This window comes from Erythranthe guttata, chromosome 1 (assembly GCF_056151865.1).
Source record: "Erythranthe guttata isolate IM_541 chromosome 1, IM_541, whole genome shotgun sequence".
Lineage (NCBI taxonomy): Eukaryota > Viridiplantae > Streptophyta > Magnoliopsida > Lamiales > Phrymaceae > Erythranthe > Erythranthe guttata.
The window spans coordinates 1,816,062-1,838,191 of NC_142533.1; the positions used below are offsets into that span (position 1 = coordinate 1,816,062).

Genomic DNA, 22,130 nt, shown 5'->3' on the forward strand with positions numbered 1-22,130 from the left:
TATATATATATATATATATATATATATATATATATATATATATATATATATATATATATATATTCAGTGTTCTAAATATCGGTTGTAGCGGCCGATATATCGACCGCCATATCGATGGCGGGCATAAATCTTTACGATATTTGTGTGGCAGTTTTGAAAATCGTTTTTTTGACAGTGAGGCGGTCTGTGGCGGGTCAAACCAATATATCGGATCAAACTTCGAGCGATATATCGGAAACATATTTTTTACTATTTTATTTATTTATTTTTTATTACAAAGAAAATAGAGTGTTTATTATTATTTTTTTCTTTCAATTCCAACTCATTATCTCTTTCAATCAAACTCAAACTCAGCGACCCGATAAGAAAAACCTGGCCTAAAAAAACAAAAATACAGAACAATCTAGACACCGCGGCGCCATTCTTTATCTCACTATTAATGTTAAACTTTTGTTATGTGATTAGAATATATAAACGATGAGGAGAGAATAAAATTCAATTTTGTTTTATACGTTTTAAGTATTTATAAATAATATTAATTTAGAAATATATTACACTAACTCTAAAAACCAACTTATTTTCAATATATCTCCGATTAATTATCGCCACACCGATTTATCGTGTGGCGGTCCTCGAACCCAATAACTAATATTTAGAACCTTTTATATATATATATATATATATATATATATATATATATATATATATATATATATATATATATATATATATATATATATATATATATATATATATATATTGACAAGTACTTGTCAATAAAACTATTTGAATCTTTGTCGTTATATTATGAAAGCATGTTTATAATTAGGGCAAATTTCGGCCGCCCTCCTAAGATTTATTCAAAGGCCGGGGCTATATGCAAGACTAAAACCACTTGCGCAAGACCAAATTAAAATTTTCAATGTATAAATACAATAATATCCTTACTTGTTAAAAAATTAGAAAATTCCAATGTGCGAAACCAAAAATTCAAAAAGACAAAAAACCCTATCACAAGACCATAAAACCACAAGACCAACTCTCATCTTCTCCATCTTCCAAAAACCACAAGACCTTTCTCCTTCCTCCTCATACCACAAAACCTAAACATTCAAAATCATTAAAACTCAACAAATCTTACAAATATGGCAAGTATGGAGTTAGAAGAGATCAAAATAGAAGATTCTACGGTGGAAGAACCCAAGAAGGTATGCATTTATGGGTTTTTTAGCTAGAATATCATTTTTCCAAAAACGCGCAAACGAATTCAACATGTACAGGTCGAATTTTATGGGTAAAAATCGACATTTAGATGTCGATTTTGAGGTATCAAATTCGACATTTGGCAATGTCGAATTTGTGCTATAAATTCGACATGTCAATGTCGATTTCTGCCTATAAAATTCGACGCTTAAGTGTCGATTTGTAGCATAGTTTTTCGAAACTTTGGTGTCGATTTTTACCAGTTTCAAATTTAATTTATTTTTCCTCTTTTTTTGTAAGGTTTTACCAGTTTCAAATTTCTACCATTTTCATGATTGTGAGCGGCGGGGCTGGCGGCGGCGGCGATCGGTGGTGGAGCTTGGGCGGCGGAGCTTTGACGGCGGAGAAGGTGGGCGTAGGTGGAGAAGGTGGGCGTACGTAAGGTTGGGAGGGGGGGTGTTGTTTTTTTAATTCACGCATCTATGTTTTTTTTTCCTCATTATTTTTGTATTTGGTCTTGCATGAGAAAAAAAAAACCAATTTAATTATGGGTATATTTGTCATTTCATCTTAATAAAACAGAATCTTTCGGAATCTTTCTTTAATTTGGTTTTGCACAAGTGGAATTAGTATTGCATATAGCCGCAGCCTTATTCAAATTATAAAAAAATCCTTCATGTTGAATAATTACAATCACTTTCCTTAGCTATGTCTTGTTTTACTTCCACCTTTACGATGTCAAATTTATCAACTAAATAATGGATTTTTTAATAAGACAATACATAATTAAGGGGTATGATTGTAATTATCCAAACAAGAGAGATTTTTTTCTTAATTTTAATTTACCTGAGGGGTGACTGTAGTTTGCACTCATAATTAGTGACTTATTAGTACATACTAAAACGTCATGTGACCAAGCTTAGATATGTAATAAACTATAAGTTATAACAAAATCAAGATCTTCTAAATCATCCACTACTTCAAACTCCTCATTTTTCATACTTTATGAGCTTATATCGAGAAATTGCACAGTATCATCACTGGATGTACTACTCGAAACAGTATTGTCATGATCATCGTCGTCTTCATCCTCGGTTTTATCTATCCTACACCCGGTGAAGGTTACACCGGGTGATTTTTCACCGTTGATCTACACACACCAATGTGGGTGTGTGTGTGTTTGTGTGTATATTAATGGTAAAGATCTACCCAGTGTATTTCACCCGGTGTAGGATCTCAAAAGCCTTCATCCTCACTCATAAACTCTGAGTAGGGCCGGCCCTGGGGTGGGGCGAGCAGGGCCCACGCCCAGGGCCCAGTTTTACTAGGGGCCCATTTTCAGTGTTTTTATATATATATACTAACATTTTTTGTGTGAAAAAAATATATTTCTATTGTATATTTTTTTTTATTCTTTTATTGTTTTTAAAACAAAATATTTATCTATTTATAAATTTTAAAACTTAGTTTACAATATATACAATTTAATTTTTTTTATTTTATTCAAACAAAAATTATTTCATACATTTCTAACATTTGCTTTATAAAAAAATTTAGATATACATTAATATTTTCAATATTTTATTGATAATGAAATTTAAATTAATAAATATTTATCTATATTATTTCATAAAAAAAAAGGTAAAAAAAAAAGTCGGACTGAGACCTCATATTATTAAGGGAACAAAATATATTCTCGCCCCGGGCCCCCGAATACGCCGGACCGGCCCAGAGTCTGAGATGTCTTTATCTTCATTTACTCTAATATGTCCTTATTAGAGGATGTGTATATATGTCATATATATGCATGTCCAAGAATAGTGTTAGATGATCAATGTATGCCACCGAATATTGCATCGACTGATTACTAATATATATATTGGTCCCCTTTATGCATTATTGGACTTCTTCTTGACCAAAAAAGAAACTATCGAACCTCGTTAATGCTGTAATTTTGACATATGCATTAAATCTTGAAAACATCGAAAACATTAATGTGGTAATTACTGCATTAATGTTTTTAGGCCGAACTGATTGCATATTACTGTAGTTTTCAGTTCAGCCCGTTTATTTATTCTTTTATATAAAAATATGAATCTTGTACGAACATATTCAAGTTTCAATTTTTTAGGCCGAACTGATTGCACACGACACGACTGATAACTCAATGTACATATGTAAATATGGATTCTTTTGTAAAAAAGAAACGATGGTATAGCTAGTAAATTAAATTAAAACAAATTAATTTCAATTTCAAATTCAAATTCAAATTCACATTCAAAAGAATTTTTTGAGTTCCACGCTAACAAAGTACTAACAATGGCGGACCCACGTACTCCTTTTTACATGCACATGCAAACGGACCTTTCACGATCAAGTTTGAAAAGTTTTTTAGGGTTACGCCAAACTCCTTTACGTAACTGACTCTTACATTTTCCAAATGTTAAACATTGTTAACGTTGGTTTTTTTTTTTTTTTAGTCAATTAAGGAAAAACACACCGACACACCCCTACTGCTAAAACTCTAATAATTAAGTAAGAAAATATCAAGAAATTTCGATATTCGGTGGGTTTCAAACATGGCCGGCGAGTCGGCGACCAATTTGTAACGCAATGTATTAATTAAACTTGTTACTTATTGTCGTGAAGTGTGTGACTCAATACTAATAACGACTTAATTAGCTTGGCTGTGAAATTTATGAAATTATATTATTGTTGCGATTAATTAGTTAAACGATGTCGTTTAAATTAAGGAAACCACGTCATTGATTTTTCGAGTGCAGGAAAAAAAAAGATCTCTCTTTCTATCTTCTATATATATACTACAGCCAAATCAGTAATAACTTATAACTTAAAGCTTATAACTTATAAGTTATAATACAGGAAAATAAAAATGCATAGTCTCTCATCAGCTCCTCAGCTAAATTTCTTTAATGCATTTGGACGGTGCAGATCGGTCGCCTCCGAACGATGCACCAGTAAGTTTTTCGCTTTACATTAAATCCGATTAATATTATATATGTTTCTTCATATATATTTCGAGTTTGGTCTAATTACAAAAATATTTAACTAATTTTTCTTTTTAATATTTAAGTATTTATTTGAATTACGAAAGTTAAACCTTGAGTTTTTTTCTTTTCATTTTATAGAAAAAAAATGTCGATTTTTTTTTTGCGATTCAATATCAGAAACATATATGATCATATTTAACTGTTTTTTTTTGTAATTGAATATATCAAATTTCAACAACACTTTTTTTACTCGTCGATTTTATAAGATAGAAAAAGAGAAATTTCTCACCGGCAATATTTATATAATTTTCCTAGTGATGTGGAAGATGAGAAGTAAAGAGGATGCAACGACCAATATGGAGTCGTCGTTCCTTGTTCGTCGAAGAAATATACCAAACGACACCAGAAAAGGTATCGGAAACGTAATCTAAAAGTAATGTAATTAAACACTAATAGCTCTTCTGTTTGTCACTTTATGACTAAATAAAATTAGCGACACTCCATTAAGGACCATTGGTGACAAGTTTCTAAATCACCTCTTTATTTTACGTGGTGACTTCACACGTTTTTATTTTTTTCAAATTTAATTATTTAATAAATGTACGTATTAATTTCTTAAACACCGAAAATAGTTTTGAGACGATGTATATAAATTAAACCAAGTTGTTGCAGGTAGAATGAACTTGCCTCAAGTATATCTTCAAAATGACCACTTATTAGAACATGGATCCCTTAAGAAGGTTAGTATACATATACCAACATTATATATATATATATATATATATATATATATATATATATATATATATATATATATATATATATATATACACACATATATATATATATAATGTTTAATCTTAATACAGGATATGCCTCTTCCTTTGATCAATAAGTCACATGAAATATACGAATCTATTGACTACATTAAAAATATTTTGAGTTCAATGGACGATGGACGAATAAGCGTGTCACCCTATGACACTGCATGGGTTGGCCTAATTAGAGATCTTGATCAAGGACGGAATATTCCTCAATTTCCGTCAAGTATTGAATGGATTTCAAATAATCAACTCTTTGACGGTTCGTGGGGTGACGAACACTATTTCTTGGCGTACGATCGGTTAATCAATACACTAGCATGTGTAGTTGCATTGAGATACTTGAATGTTCATGGTGACAAGAGTGATCGAGGTAGTAGTTAACCTAATTTTCCGACAACCTTACTAAAAACACAATTTTTCCTTTCTTGAATATATATATATGAATTGTTTTTTGTTTATTAGGGATATCATTTATTAAAGATAATATAAGTACGCTTGGAGAAGCGAGCCCCGATCACATGACATGTGGATTCGAAGTTGTGTTTCCTGCGCTTCTTCAACGAGCTAAAGAATTGAACATTGGCGGTATTCCTTATGATGCTCCGGTTATTCAAGATATTTTGGATGTTAGAGATCGAAAGATGAAAAGGTTAGTTCTACTATACCAGCAGATCAAAATTATTATTATTATTATTATTATTATTACTATTGTTATTATTATTAGTATTATTTATTAATAAATGAGAATGTCGAAAAATTAATATGAATGTATTATTGGACAAAGGGTGCCTAAGGAACTATTGCACGAGGTACCAACGTGCTTATTACACAACTTGGAAGGACTTGGGAATTTGGAATCCCTCGGAAAATTAGAGTGGCCGAAGATTCTAAAGCTGCAAACACCAAAGGGGTCGTTTATTACTTCCCCTGCCGCGACTTGTTACGCGATTACGGAGACTAATGATCAAGATTGCATCGAATTTATTCAATACGTCGTTAATAAATTCGATGGTGGAGGTAATTGTTTATATATGTTCCTTTTCAATTGTGTGTGTTTGTATGCATATATCTAAAATAATGTCATATATTCTTTTCATTTTCAGCTCCGACGGTATACCCTGTGGATATATACGCACGACTCTGGGCCGTTGATCGACTGGAACGACTTGGAATTTCGCGATTCTTTGAGCCAGAAATTAAGAGTTGTTTGGATCATGTATATAGGTATGCATACTAATATATTCAAATTGGTAATATATAATATATTAATTCATGAATTTATGCCTCATGTCTTAAATTGGATTATATTCCAGGTTTTGGACAGAAAAGGGAGTTTTTAGTGCAAGAAATTCAGAATTTTGTGACATTGATGATACATCCATGGGTATCAGACTTCTTAGGTTGCATGGATACAATATTACCCCAAGTACGTGAAATTACAAAATAAAAATAAAAAATAATCTTAATTTTAGGTCTAATTAATGGAAATTAAAATGTTGTGACAGATGCACTGAAAACATTCAAGAACGGTGACGAGTTCACATGCTACGTCGGTCAAGGATTCGAGTCACCGTCTCCGATATTTAATCTGTATAGGGCTTCTCAAGTATTATTCCCAGGTGAAACAATTCTTGAAGAAGCCAAAGAATTCTCCTACAAATTTCTAAAACAAAGGCTAGACAACAATGAACTTCTTGATAAATGGTTAATCTCCAAACATCTCCCTAATGAGGTAATTAACTATATATAACTAGTATATTTTACGTAAATTCCGAAATTAACCGATGATATATATATAATGATTCTTTAAAACAGATAAAGTGTGGTTTAGAAATTCCATGGTATGCCAGCTTGCCTCGAATTGAGACTCGTTTTTATATCGAAAATTACGGTGTAGATGATATATGGATTGGCAAGTCATTGTATAGGATGCCGGAAATCAATGAAGAACGATACCTTGAGCTCGGGAAATTAGATTACAACAGATGTCAAGCGCAGCATCAGATGGAATGGAACCATATGCAGCAGTACTTAATATCTATACATAAAACTTAATTATACAATTATCACTACCAAAAAACAAGGCTTTTGTAACAGAAATTTTGTGACAGGCTAAATCTGTCACAATGAATGACTGAATTAGTGACAAATTTGTGATCGATTCTTATAAAACCAATTTACAATTGCTTTTGACGCAATTGTTATGAATTATGTGACGAATTTTGTGACAATAAATATTCGGTCACATTTCGGTCACATAATTTGTAACAGAAATTTATTCCGTCATAGTATTTGTCATAATTTGTTTATGGATATGTAATTTAATTAGTATGAGTTACAAATCTGTCACAACATCTTTTTCGTCAAAAATATTTCACATGTAATTCTGTCACGAATACCGTCATATTCTAAGTTTTGTCATTGGTCCGTCACAACATCATTTTCATCACAAATGGGTCACAATTTTTTTTGTCACAACTCCATCACATTCTAAGTTATGTCATTGATCCATCATCACATCCTTTTTATCACAAACACGTCACATAAAATTCAGTCATAAATATGTCATATTCTTGAGTTGTGCCATTGATCCGTCACAACATCCTTCTCGTCACAAATGTGTCACGTATTATCCATTCACAATTCCGTCATATTTTAAATTCTTCATTAATCACTTACTAATATTTATTTAGTCATAGATCCATCACAATCTAAATTTCTTCATAGTTTATCACTACCTTTGTTCGCTATATATATCTCTTTAAAAATGTTATTTATTTACTCAAAAAAAGAAGAAGTTATTTACATGTTGGTTAAAATCCCAATTATGTCACTAACCGGCCCTATTTATTTTATATTTTGAAACCATAAAAAATAAAATAATAGGAAAAAAATATAGAATAATATAACAAATGCAACCTATTTATTATAATTTATTAACAATTTCAATTAATTTGATTTTCTTATAGAAATTATGTAAAATGGATAATTAGTCAATTTATTAAAATATTTCTTATAATGGCGTGCACAAAAACTGTATTTAAGCTAGTTACACTATTATTATATGTTATCCTTGTTTTGTTTTATTATTGAAAATCTATTATTTACAAATTTTAGTGTTATATCAATATATGTTGAAAATACCACATTTAATGTACACTAAATTATTAATTTGATTCTTGATTTATTATTAATATTATTATTACTTAAAACCACAATTTATTTTTTGAACATGAAAACTAATTCTAGCAAAAAATATTGGTCTGACCTTCTTATTTAATTTTTATATCTATATTTTTTTTAATTTTGTTTTTTATCAAACTGATGATAAAAGATATTGATAACAATTGAATTAAAAAAAAAAAAAAAACTAGTTAAAAGTTAATAAATTAATGATAATTTAGCATTAACTCCCCCACTACGGCGTCATAGTGAAACCCCACCCAAAACAAGCCATTTAGGTTTTTGAGTTTTGCACATCACAGGCACACACTCACGTTTTTTCTCCACTCATCGTCAAAGGGCAATGGCGGCAGCGGCATAAATCGGGGGTAAATGATTTATAATGTCGGGCAACAACACAAATGTGGTGGCGGAGAACCAGAATTGATTTGTACGATGAATCTACACCCATAAAGGCAGCGGCGAGCGATTGTCCTCGTCGGTACACTATCATTTGGGCATGAAGGTAAATTTCAGGATTAATTTATCAATATATATATGCGTAGCTTTTCTGTTTGACTTGTAAATTAATAGGTGGGTGAAAACCGAGTAGAATGTGATGGTTTGATACATATTGAGAAAATTATTGTGTATATTAGATGTATTTGACTTTATTGGTTAATTCAGCAAAAGTTTCGGTTCGGTGATTTTACAAAATTCTCTTGAATTTGGGCGTATGGGGCTATTTGTTAGCTATATCCCACCATTATTTTGAAATAAATCCTTGTAAATTGTAGATTATGACATTAGCCTGTGGTTGCTATCTGCAGAGGCATAAGAGATATGCATTATATTATATGTACTTTCTGAAACAATAAATGATGTTTGTAGGTAATTATAATTGGATGATGTGAATTCGAAACTATTGAATGTGTTTTAATTAGATGGACCCTGAGGTCCAAGACGTTTTAAGTCCTGCGCATAAGCAGAAGCTATGCAGCTTCTGTTTCGTCTCCCTCTTCACATATTGGGTACATTAACACCTACATGGGGACCACAGCTTATACTCATGAAGTTGTTCCAACATTAAAATGGTACTTGTATAATCAGGCCATTCTACAGGTTTTGGTTATGCTCTTGCTTGGAATAGTTGTTCCTTTTTTAATCAAAATATTTGTCTTCTATCTTAGAATACGATGGTTGGCTCTAATTGGCACATTTTATTTTTCAGATATTCGTTTTGGTAATTTAACTGTTTAATATTTTGGGTAATACCTCTTATTATTTCTGATCTTTGTTGATTTTTTGATGGCAGGATATTCAATACGGAAGCTTAACAGCTATAGTAACTGGTATACGGTATGTGATCGGGGGTAATTTTCTTTTGGTGTTCTTTCTCTTGGGGTTCTGCTTTATGTAAGAAAATTGGACTTAGTTTATTTGAAATTTCACCTTTTTGTGTTACATTGTCAGATGCAGTTTAGATTATTCGTGAAGATGCAGATGTGAGACTAGTGTTGGGCAGGGACCACGTGCTAAGATATAGTATGAAGTTGTCGAATTGTCAAATTGGAAAGATCGTCCAAGATGAACTGGTGGGGGTTGAGGGGATGAGAGGGAGAGAAATATAAACGACGATAACATGGCTTGCGGATGTTGGAGGTGATACAGGAAATAGTTTAGAGATTGGGTCTTTGTTATAAGATATTTATGGCTCGACATTTGTAGTATATTTTTACCATTAGATATATTAGCAAACTTTTGAAATATCACAACAGAGATAATGGTTTTGTCTTAATATACTTATATGAACATTTTATTGGTTTTGTTGTACATTTCTTTTGATACAGACAATTTGTGACAAAGTGTTTGTGACAGAGGATTGGTGACTAATTGTGACGCTCTCAGTGACACAAATATATAACGAAATCTTTCATTCATTGGTGATGAATTATTGACAACATGAATTGTTTATGATGGCATCCGTCACAGATTTTGGGAAAAATATTTTCATGTTTATTGACGGATTCATGACAACACAAACTATTTGTGACGGAATCCGTCACATAGTTTAGGGACGGGTTATTGACAGCACAAACTGTTTGTGACGGAATCCGTCACATAGTTTAGGGACGGATTATTGACTGCAAAAACTTGACTTTGACGGAATCCGTCACAATTTTAGGGAAAACATTTTGTTAGGTAGTGACAAATTATTGACAGAAAAATATTGCTTGTGACGGAATCCGTCATAGATTTTAGGTGTCTTCGATATGGTAATTTTGACGGAATTACTTTCATTTGTGACGAACGTTTCTGTGATAAACAGTGTGACGGAATTAAAATCTCCGTCACTAATTAAATTAGTGACGAGGGTGTTTCTGACAGACATATTCCGTCTCTATGCCGTCACTAAAGCTTAATAGTGACTGATTTTGTTGCTTTTTGTGACAAAATCGGCTGTCACTAAAGCCTTGTTTTTTGGTAGTGTATTATACATATGATCTGCATATCTTTGAATTTATTAAATTTATTTTCGCAGATGGTACGAACATTCGAATCTTGAAGAATTTGGAGTAAGCAAAAAGGAACTGCTCCTCGCGTTTTTCGTTGCGAGTTCAAGCATATTTGAAACAGAGAAATACGGAGAAAGAATAGCTTGGGTTAAAACCAATATCCTCTCTAATATTCTTTCGAATCACTATTATTCCATTGAAGATTCTTCGGAGCAGAGGACTGAATTATTGGTGGAATTAAAAAACAAACAAGGCAGAAAATGGCAAGTCTCGACTATTTTTACACACACTCTCGGTCAAGAATGTCCAAACTTACTTAGTCCTAACTTCATCGCGTCTATTTATTTTTAATATATGTATTCGTTTTATTGTTTTCAGGGGATATAGTTACAGTAAGGTACATAGACTTATCGCAGTCTTACTCGAAACGATTCAAGAATCAACAACACATACACTAGATCGGACTGGCGTAGACGTTAGCAATCTATTACTTGATCTAGTAAGTTAAACCGTAAATCCCTACAAATACACACATACACACACACACACGCGTGTGTATATATATATATATACACGAAGTTCTACTAAGTAATGTCGATATATATGACACGTACAGTGGGGGGCATGGTTAAAGAAGCTAACCGGGGAAGGAGATGATGAAATAGAACAAGTGGAGCTAATTGTCGGAACATTGAATATTTGCGGTGGCCATATTTCACCTAAAGACGATAAACTATCCCACGATGAATACAGAACTCTCTGTCGACCCAGTAACAAAATCTGTCACCAGCTTGCAGAATTTGAAAATAGAAACAAAAAGGTGAGAATTATTATTATTTTTTTAAGCAACTTAAATTTGATATTAATACTTTTTGCTAAAAAATATACGTATAGGTAAACGACGTGGAATGTACGAGTGCGAATAGTGAAATAGATAAGGACATGCAGCTGCTGTTGAAGTTAGTACTACATCCAAACTCGAGCTGCAACTTAAGTAAAGATGTGAAGCAAACATTTTTTGTGGTGGTTAGAGCATTTTATTACAAGGCGTATTTTGCTACCGAGCAAATCGACAGCCATATTTCCAAAGTCCTCTTTGAGAAAGTTGTCTAGTTCTCGTTATACTTTACCCCAGCCGGCTGCCGACACATGCCCAGCCCTAATGTAAACAACCACGTAAAGAAGATAACACACACACACATCTAACAAATTGACCAATGAGCAATACGAGTCACGAGACACGGTGGTCGAATAATAGATTTCGAAGTTACATTTGTAGTTGGGGGAGGGCTTTCTATGTTACCAATCACATTAGGTTTATCTCTATCACGTATACATGCTTTTTTCATATTCATCATCCATACCAATTTGTTAAATAGTACTCTTAGGTCTCGTTTGGTTAAGGAGATTAGTCATTATTAATTAAATGTTGTTTAGTATCTCCAATAACTTACCGGGTCGACCCGCAAATATTATGTTATCACAGTGTTTTCTAGGCATTCTTTGCAATTTGCACACCAGTACATGCAAATGCAATAATTGCATGTAATACTTCAAGTGCTGTAGCCCAAGCGTTTCTATAAATAAATCATTCACTGTTCAATTAATGAAGCCACAATTATATTTACTCACTACAAGAAAATGCAAAATAGGCAACGATTTTTTTATTGACGAAATTAATTTTGTTGCCAATAGTTATGTTTTAGCAACGAAATATAGTATGAGTGGCTAAAGATTAATGTTTTTGTAACAAGATATTTTTGTTGCCTTTGAATCTCATAGGCAACGAAATATATTGTTGTGAATAGTATCATATATATTTTGCAACGAATTTCATGAAAGACAACAACTTTGTTTGTTGCAAAAGAACATTTCTTTTTGCTACGATATAAACTAGTAGTAAATACATTTACAACGGCAACAAATTTTTGTTTGTCACCAATAAGTGACGAAAGACGACAAAATATTTTGTTGTAAATGCTCCAAGATATTTGGCAACAAAATATATTCATTTCAAATTTAAAAACCAACTCTTTTTTCTTGATTTTAATTTACTTTATATGTTATTAAATCGATATAAATATTTTAATAAATTATTGAATTTATTAATTAATTTTAGAATTTCATCAATCTCAAATCTATTACAATACATTAACTATACATATACATATTATATAAAATAAAATATGACAAGAAAAATTTTATTTGCTTATTGTAAATTTTATTTTTTTGAACATAAAATATATTGTTTTCGTTATGACACTATATATTACTTATTTATATAATTTATTCGACATTATTTGTATAACTATTTTAATCATTTTACCTTGTCTATTTAATTATTATAAATTTATTTGATGTATATTTACACAAATGTGCTATTGCCCCAGCGGTTGGGGAGGTCTATAAATTGAAATCAACTAGAGTTCGAATCCTTCTACTATCATGTCTGTATATATTTGACATTTATCAACTGTGGCCCATCGGGCCAGCCCTAAGTTCGACCCAGTAGTTCCGATTTCGACAGAGGTCGGGTTGGGTTCGGGGTTTGACATTTATCAACTGTGGCCCATCGGGCCAGCCCTAAGTTCGACCCAGTAGTTCCGATTTCGACAGAGGTCGGGTCGGGTCCGGGGTTTGACATTTATCAAGTGTGGCCCATCGGGCCAGCCCTAAGTTCGACCCAGTAGTTTCGACGGGTTCGGGGTTTGACATTTATCAACTGTGGCCCATCGGGCCCTAAGTTCGACCCAGTAGTTTCGATTTCGACAGAGGTCGGGTCGGGGTCGGGATGTGCGTTGGGTTGGCCCATCGGGCCAGCCCTAAGTTCGACCCAGTAGTTTCGACGGGTTCGGGGTTTGACATTTATCAACTGTGGCCCATCGGGCCCTAAGTTCGACCCAGTAGTTTCGATTTCGACAGAGGTCGGGTCGGGGTCGGGATGTGCGTTGGGTTGGCACACACACATATTATATTGGTATATTTTGTTTTCTATTTACATATCTTTTGCAACGAAATAAATTCGTTGTGCGTACATATATTTAGCAATGAAATAAATTCGTTGCGTATACTAAATACATTGGCGACGAAATAAATTTGTTGCCTATAATAAATGTATTGGCAACGAATTATATTGTAGTGACTAATTACATCTCTCTCTCTTCATGGAAATAATCCAGGTCCGGTTTATTTTGACACACTATTTCTTCATTTTCGTACTTATTTCCCTCCTAGTAAAAAAAATCATAAAATCAATACCCACAACTCCCCAGAAATTGCATCCAGGCCCTTGGAAACTACCTGTAACGAGAAACGGGTGACCTGGATCCAAACCCCACGACCCGTCTGGATTCTGATTCTCCATTATCCAATCCAAGACTGCGGGAAACACGGCCGCCGATCGCTGTCGCCGCCACCGGAATATTCCATCGCCGGCACGATCGCCACCCATGCGGTGTCGTATGCCGACGGAGACATGATCTCCACCTTGTCATTTGTTATCCTCTCTCTGATTTTCTCGATCAAGTTTCGATTATTGGCCCGGGAATTAACGTTGACGGCGCATTTCGTAACCACCATTCTTCTGCCGGAGTACGAATACGCCGGAAATTTACGTAACAACTTATCAGCTCCTCCCAACGTAAGCATTGTCGAACTATGATCAAGAAACAAAATAATAAACATTTGAATTATTTGTCGTTTATTAAAACTACTTTTCAATAATGTGGAATATTAAACTGAAAACAGTCAAACCCGATATATTGACTGTATGAACATCTGGTTCAGATATTCAACAATCTATAACAAAATATCAACATCTTTTAATATATTAACACATGTATGCATACATGATAGATACATTTATCTTAAATATATATGTATTGATAAGTATAATGAATCAAATTAAATAAAATATTTAAATCTTTGTCGTTATATTATGAAACTACTTTTCAATTCCACAGTTTCCGCGAGCTATCTAGTGTTGAACGACAAACTTTGTGACGTGTACCGGGATAAGTGTTTATAATTAGGGCAAATTACGGTCGCCCTCCTGAGATATGTTCAAATTACGAAAAAACCCTTCATGTTTGAATAATTACAACTACTTTCCTCAATTATGTCTTGACTTAGACGTCCACCTTTAGGATGCCACATTTATCAACTGAATAATGTGTTTTTTTTGTAAGACAATACATAGTTGAAGGGTATGATTAATTATCCAAATACAAGGGGCTTTTTCGTAATTTAAGTTTACCTCAGGAGTGGTGAGTGTAGTTTGCACTTATAATTAGTGACATATTAGTACATACTAAAACCTCATGTGACCAAGCTTAGATATGTAATAAACTATAACATAATCAAGATCTTCTAATAAAATAAGGGCAAATGGCAAAAAGTCCATTATAGGGGACTTAAATGCACATTGGTCCACAAAAAAATTAGTCTTTCAAATAAACCCAACCCCATGTTTTTAGTCCAAAATACCCTCCATAATATAATTCTTATCAATTCCATCCATTATGCTCTAACTTCCTTAATATTACACATTGACCACGGATTTAAACAAATCACATTAACCCCCAAAATAATAATTTTTTGAAAAAATATTTTTTTTTTCAAAAAATAATTTTTTTCCGGCTAGACTCCGGCGTTGATTTTTTTTTTTTTTTTTTTTTCTAAAATTTTTTTCCGGCCGGTAACCGGCGTTGACCTTTTTTTTTCTTAGAAAAAAATATTTTAGTTAATATTACTGTATTGACTACTAAATTACTGTCTCAGACAATAATATTACTGTTTGGGACAATAATATTATGAATAGTAGTTTCCCGAACAGTAATATTATTAATATTACTGTTTAGACAGTAAAATTACGGTTGGAGACAGTAATTTAGCAGCCAAGACAGTAATATTAATTAAAATAATTTTTTTTAAGAAAAAAAATTCAAAACAAAAGTCAATTAACAGTTAAATTACTGTCACCGACAGTTAAATTACTGTCACCGACAGTTAAATTACTGTTGAAGACAGTAATTTAGCAGCCAAGACAATGATATTAATTAAAAAAAAATTAAGAATAAAAAAATTCAATTAACACTTAAATTACACTCTCCAACAGTTAAATAACTGCTGGAGACAGTAATTTAGCAGCCAAGACAGTAATATTAATTAAACTATTTTTGAAGAAAAAAAAAAGAGTCCATTAATAGTTAAATTACTATCTCCGACGGTTAAATAACTGTTGGAGACAGTAATTTAGTAGCCAAGACAGTAATATTAATTAAAATAATTTTTTTGAGAAAAAATAAAATTATAATAAAAAAAAGTCAACGTCGGAGACCCGGCGGTCAACGACGGTTGACCTATCGGAAAAAAAAAAAAAAGAAAAAAGAAAAAAGTCAACGCCGGAGACCGGCGGTCTCCGGTGGTGGCGGTCAAAATTGAAATTATGGTTAAAATTTGTTAATTGATGAAATTAGGCTAAATTGGAGTTGAATTGAGTTTTAATGAATTGGGGGTAATTTTGGTATATGTAAAAGGATCTTCCTTATTTGCAAATAAGTTTGAATAAAGTGAATTTATTTGAAAGACAAAAAAGTTGGATGTATCTCTTTTAATTAAGTGCTCTTGTCATTGGCATATTCACCATTTGTCCTTAATAATGATATTTGTATTTAATTAATTTAGATTTAATTAGATGATTACATTGTGGAGTAATAAACTGAGTATATTGACAACGTGTGGACCGGTATTGTATTTATAGACTTTAGAATGAGTCCACTATATATCTACATAATTTAAACGAGAACACTAAGATAATGAGTTAGTGAGATAGAATAATAATCAACCACTAATTCCCGTTAAGCATCCAACCCATGATCTAATTTTTGTTTTAGGAAAGTTTGTTCGATGCTACGATCAATGTATGCCATCGAAATATTGCATCGACGGATTACTAATATATATTGATCCCCTTTATCCATATTATTTGACTTCCTCTTGAGAAAAAAAACCGTTGAACATCGATAATGCTGTAATTTTGGCATATACATTAAATCTTGAAAATATTGAAAATATTAATGTGGTTACAGCTAGTCTATACTGTTTATTTATTCTTGTATATAAAAATATGAATCTTGTACTTACATATTTCTACACTAAAATTTCAATGTTTTTTAGGTCGAACTGTTCGTACACGACTTATATGTGGATTCTTTTGTAAAAAAGAAACGATGATATAGCTAGCTAGTAAATCAAATTAAAACAAAATTAAATTCAAATTCACATTCAAATTCAAAAGAAATTTTTGAGTTCCACGCTAAACAAAGAAACAATATAATGGCGGGACCCACGTACTCCTTTTTACATGCACATGCAAACGGACTTTTCACGATCAAGTTTGAAAAGTTTTTTAGGGTTGCGCCAAACTCCTTTACGTAACTGACTGTTACACTTTCCAAATATAGAGCAGTGTTAACGTTTGTTTTTTTAATCATTTAAGGAAAAAAAACACACCTACTGCTAAAAGTCCAATATAATTATGTAAGAAAATCAAGAAATTTGTAGGGTTTCTAACATTGGCAGGCGACCAATTTGTAACGCAATGTATTAATTAAACTTGTTACTTATTGTCGTTAAGTGTGTGACTCATCAATACTAATAACGACTTAATCAGCTTGGTTGTGAAATTTATGAAATTATATTATTGTTGCGATTAATTAATTAAACGACGTCGTTTAAATAAATTAAGGAAACCACGTCATTTATTTTTCCAGTGCATGCAGGAAAAAAAAGATATCTCTTTCTATCATCTATATATACTACTACACCCAAACCAGTCATAAGACTCATAAGTACTACTTGTAACTTATAGCTTATAAGTTATAATAATACAGGAAAATAAAAATGCATAGTCTCTCATCAGCTCCTCAGCTAAATTTCTTTAATGCATTTGGACGGTGCAGATTGGACGCCTCCGAACGATGCACCAGTAAGTTTTTCGCTATAGATTAATTAAATCCGGTTAATATTATATAAGTTTATATTTCGAGTTTAGTCTAATTACAAAAATATTTAACTATTTTTTTTATAGTTAAGTATTTATTAGAATTATGAAAGTTAATCCTTGGTTTTTTTTTTCATTTTACGAAAAAAAAAATGTCGATTTTTTTTTTTTTTTTTTTTTTTGCAATTCAATATTAGAAACATATATGATCATATTTAGCTGATTCTTTTATTATTATTATTAATTATTATTTTTTAACTTTTATAATTGAATATATAAAATTTCAACAACATTTTTTTACTCGTTGATTTTATAAGATAGGAAAAGAGAAATTTCTCACCGACAATATTTATTTAATTTTCCTAGTGATGTGGAAGATGGGAGGTAAAGAGCATGCAACAACCAATATGGAGTCGTCGTTCCTTGTTCGTCGAAGAAATATACCTAACGCCAGAAAAGGTATCGAAACGTAATCTAAAAGTAATACACTAATAGCTCTTTCTGACTAAATAAAATTAGTGACACTCCATTAGTGACAAGTTTCTAAAGCACCTCTTTATTTTACGTTGTGACTTCACACGTTTTTTTATTTTTTTTCAGATTTAATTATTTAATAAATGTACGTATTAATTTCTTAAACACCGAAAAATAGTTTTGAGATGTATATAAATTAAACCAAATTGTTGCAGGTAGAATGAACTTGCCTCAAGTATATCTTCAAAATGACCACTTATTAGAACATGGTTCCCTTAACAAGGTTAGTATACATATACCAACATTATATACATATATATATATATATATATATATATATATATATATATATATATATATATATATATATATATATATATATATATATATATATATCAATAAAATGTTTGATATTAATACAGGATATGGCGCCTCTTCCTTTGATCAATAAGTCACATGAAATATACGAATCCATTGACTACATTAAAAACATTTTGAGTTCGATGGACGATGGACGAATAAGCGTGTCGCCCTATGACACTGCATGGGTTGGCCTAATTAGAGATCTTGATCAAGGACGGAATATTCCACAATTTCCGTCAAGTATCGAATGGATTTCAAATAATCAACTATCTGACGGTTCTTGGGGTGACGAACACTATTTCTTGGCGTACGACCGGTTACTCAATACACTAGCATGTGTAGTTGCATTGCGATACTGGAATGTTCATGGTGACAAGAGTGATCGAGGTATGTAGTTAACCTAATTTTCCGACAACCTTATAAACACTAAATACATAATATTATTTCCTTTCTTGAATATATATATTGTTTTTATTTATTAGGAATATCATTTATTAAAGAGAATATAAGTAAGCTTGGAGATGCGAGCCCGGAGCACATGACATGTGGATTCGAAGTTGTGTTTCCTGCGCTTCTTCAACGAGCTAAAGATTTGAACATTGACGGTATTCCGTATGATGCTCCGGTTATTCAAGATATTTTCGATGTACGAGATCGAAAGATGAAAAGGTTAGTTCTATACCAGCAGATGAAAATTATTTTTATTATTATTATTATTATTATATATATATAGACCCCTAATAAATGTGAATGTCGAAAATTTAACATGAATGTATTATTGGACGAAGGGTGCCTAAGGAACTGCTGCATAAGGTACCGACGTGCCTATTACACAACTTGGAAGGACTCGGGAATTTGGAATCGCTCGGGAAATTAGAGTGACCGAAGATTCTAAAGCTGGAAACACCAAAGGGGTCGTTTATTACTTCCCCTGCCGCAACTTGTTACGCGATTATGGAGACTAATGATCGAGATTGCATCGATTTTATTCAATACGTCGTTAAAAAATTCAATGGAGGAGGTAACTTTTTATAAATATTATGTTTCGATTAATTGTGCTTGTGGAAAAAAAATGTTATATGTATTCTTTTAATTCTCAGCTCCGACGGTGTACCCTGTGGACATATACGCACGACTCTGGGCCGTTGATCGACTGGAACGACTTGGAATTTCGCGATTCTTTGAGCAAGAAATTAAGAGTTGTTTGGATCATGTATATAGGTATGCATATACTAATATATTCAAATTGGTAATATATAATATATTAATTCATGAATTTATGCCTCATGTCTTAAATTGGATTATATTCCAGGTATTGGACAGAAAAGGGAGTTTTTAGTGCAAGAAATTCAGAATTTTGTGACATTGATGATACATCAATGGGTATCAGACTTCTTAGGTTGCATGGATACAATATTACCCCAAGTACGTGAATTTTTTTTAAAAAATTAATAAATAAATAAACAAAAAAAAAAGAATCTTAATCTTAGGATGGAAAATTAAAATGTTGTGACAGATGCATTGAGAACATTCAAGAACGGTGACGAGTTCACATGCTACGTCGGTCAAGGGTTCGAGTCACCGTCTCCGATATTTAATTTATATAGGGCTTCTCAAGTATCATTCCCAGGTGAAACAATTCTTGAAGAAGCCAAAGAATTCTCATACAATTTTCTAAAACAAAAGCTAGACAAAAATGAACTTCTTGATAAATGGTTAATCTCCAAACATCTCCCTAGTGAGGTAATTAACTATATATAACTAGTATATTTTACGTAAATTACGAAATTAACCGATGATATATATATATAATGATTCTTTAAAACAGATAAAGTGTGGTTTGGAAATTCCATGGTATGCCAGCTTGCCTCGACTCGAGACTCGTTTCTATATCGAAAATTACAGTGCAGATGATATATGGATTGGCAAGTCATTGTATAGGATGCCGGAAATCAACGAAGAACGATACCTTGAGCTCGGGAAATTAGATTACAACAGATGTCAAGCCCAGCATCAGATGGAATGGAACCATATGCAGCAGTACTTAATATTTATACATAAAACTTAATTATAAAATTATTATACATATGATCTGCATATCTTTTAATTTATTAAATTTATTTTCGCAGATGGTACGAACATTCGAATCTTGAAGAATTTGGAGTAAGCAAAAAGGAACTGCTCCTTGCGTTTTTCGTTGCGAGTTCAAGTATATTTGAAACAGAGAGATACGGAGAAAGAATAGCTTGGGTTAAAACAAATATCCTCTCTAATATTCTTTCAAATCACTATTATTCCACCGAAGATTCTTCGGAGCAAAGGACTGAATTATCAGCGGAATTACAAAACAAACAAGGCAGAAAATGGCAAGTCTCGGATATTTATTTTCAATATATTCATTTTATTGTTTGCAGGGGATATAGTTACACTAAGGTACATAGACTTATTGCAATCCTACTCGAAACGCTTCAAGAATCCACGACGCATGCACTAGATTGGGCTGGCGTAGACGTTAGCAATCAATTACTTGATCTTGTAAGTTAAACCTTAAGTCCCTACAAATACGCGCGCGCGCGCACACACACACACGTGTGTGTGTGTACATAATATATATACATGAAGTTCTACCAAGTACTGTCGATATATTATTATTATTATTATTATTATTATTATTATTATTATTATTATTATTATTATTATTATTATTATTATTATTATTATTATTATTATTATTATTATTATTATTATTATTATTATTATTATTATTATTATTATTATTATTATTATTATTATTATTATTATTATTATTATTATTATTATTATTATTATTATTATTATTATTATTATTATTATTATTATTATTATTATTATTATTATTATTATTATTATTATTATTATTATTATTATTATTATTATTATTATTATTATTATTATTATTATTATTATTATTATTATTATTATTATTATTATTATTATTATTATTATTATTATTATTATTATTATTATTATTATTATTATTATTATTATTATTATTATTATTATTATTATTATTATTATTATTATTATTATTATTATTATTATTATTATTATTATTATTATTATTATTATTATTATTATTATTATTATTATTATTATTATTATTATTATTATTATTATTATTATTATTATTATTATTATTATTATTATTATTATTATTATTATTATTATTATTATTATTATTATTATTATTATTATTATTATTATTATTATTATTATTATTATTATTATTATTATTATTATTATTATTATTATTATTATTATTATTATTATTATTATTATTATTATTATTATTATTATTATTATTATTATTATTATTATTATTATTATTATTATTATTATTATTATTATTATTATTATTATTATTATTATTATTATTATTATTATTATTATTATTATTATTATTATTATTATTATTATTATTATTATTATTATTATTATTATTATTATTATTATTATTATTATTATTATTATTATTATTATTATTATTATTATTATTATTATTATTATTATTATTATTATTATTATTATTATTATT

The 22,130-nt window shown here is 30.9% G+C and overlaps 3 protein-coding genes and 1 long non-coding RNA gene across 4 annotated transcripts; all 4 read left to right on the top strand.

Moving 5' to 3' along the window:
• Positions 1–4,049: 4,049 nt before the first annotated feature.
• On the top strand, positions 4,050–12,213 carry LOC105975169 (syn-copalyl diphosphate synthase TPS3, chloroplastic). The gene is made up of 14 exons (XM_013000345.2): positions 4,050–4,181; positions 4,530–4,625; positions 4,887–4,954; positions 5,084–5,408; positions 5,501–5,687; positions 5,823–6,055; positions 6,142–6,262; positions 6,352–6,464; positions 6,544–6,770; positions 6,854–7,065; positions 10,743–10,979; positions 11,095–11,215; positions 11,333–11,536; positions 11,611–12,213. The coding sequence occupies exons 1-14, from the start codon at positions 4,097–4,099 to the stop codon at positions 11,827–11,829; spliced, it is 2,448 nt and encodes an 815-aa protein (XP_012855799.2). The 5' UTR covers positions 4,050–4,096; the 3' UTR covers positions 11,830–12,213.
• Positions 8,456–10,129, top strand: LOC105958387 (uncharacterized). The gene is made up of 3 exons (XR_016030440.1): positions 8,456–8,726; positions 9,516–9,559; positions 9,674–10,129. It is a non-coding gene; the product is annotated as an uncharacterized LOC105958387 (long non-coding RNA).
• Positions 12,214–17,574: 5,361 nt separating the features above from the next.
• On the top strand, positions 17,575–19,456 carry LOC148772551 (syn-copalyl diphosphate synthase TPS3, chloroplastic-like). The gene is made up of 6 exons (XM_088815926.1): positions 17,575–17,704; positions 18,086–18,178; positions 18,409–18,476; positions 18,616–18,943; positions 19,039–19,225; positions 19,345–19,456. The coding sequence occupies exons 1-6, from the start codon at positions 17,620–17,622 to the stop codon at positions 19,436–19,438; spliced, it is 855 nt and encodes a 284-aa protein (XP_088672052.1). The 5' UTR covers positions 17,575–17,619; the 3' UTR covers positions 19,439–19,456.
• LOC105975170 (syn-copalyl diphosphate synthase TPS3, chloroplastic-like) lies at positions 19,393–21,187 on the top strand. The gene is made up of 7 exons (XM_088815919.1): positions 19,393–19,577; positions 19,657–19,777; positions 19,869–19,981; positions 20,073–20,299; positions 20,385–20,596; positions 20,686–20,922; positions 20,971–21,187. The coding sequence occupies exons 1-7, from the start codon at positions 19,511–19,513 to the stop codon at positions 21,098–21,100; spliced, it is 1,107 nt and encodes a 368-aa protein (XP_088672045.1). The 5' UTR covers positions 19,393–19,510; the 3' UTR covers positions 21,101–21,187.
• The last annotated feature ends 943 nt before the right edge of the window (positions 21,188–22,130 follow it).

Excerpts from the sequence above, each read along its gene's own strand:
- LOC105975169 (XM_013000345.2), top strand. The coding sequence starts at position 4,097 with ATGCATAGTCTCTCATCAGCTCCTCAGCTAAATTTCTTTAATGCATTT. Across the intron at positions 4,955-5,083 it reads AACATGGATCCCTTAAGAAG|GATATGCCTCTTCCTTTGAT; the intron begins GTTAGTATACAT and ends ATCTTAATACAG. Across the intron at positions 6,056-6,141 it reads TAATAAATTCGATGGTGGAG|CTCCGACGGTATACCCTGTG; the intron begins GTAATTGTTTAT and ends TTTCATTTTCAG.
- LOC148772551 (XM_088815926.1), top strand. The coding sequence starts at position 17,620 with ATGCATAGTCTCTCATCAGCTCCTCAGCTAAATTTCTTTAATGCATTT. Across the intron at positions 17,705-18,085 it reads CGCCTCCGAACGATGCACCA|TGATGTGGAAGATGGGAGGT; the intron begins GTAAGTTTTTCG and ends TAATTTTCCTAG. Across the intron at positions 18,944-19,038 it reads TGGTGACAAGAGTGATCGAG|GAATATCATTTATTAAAGAG; the intron begins GTATGTAGTTAA and ends TTTATTTATTAG.
- LOC105975170 (XM_088815919.1), top strand. The coding sequence starts at position 19,511 with ATGGAGACTAATGATCGAGATTGCATCGATTTTATTCAATACGTCGTT. Across the intron at positions 20,300-20,384 it reads CCAAACATCTCCCTAGTGAG|ATAAAGTGTGGTTTGGAAAT; the intron begins GTAATTAACTAT and ends TCTTTAAAACAG. Across the intron at positions 20,597-20,685 it reads GAATGGAACCATATGCAGCA|ATGGTACGAACATTCGAATC; the intron begins GTACTTAATATT and ends TTATTTTCGCAG.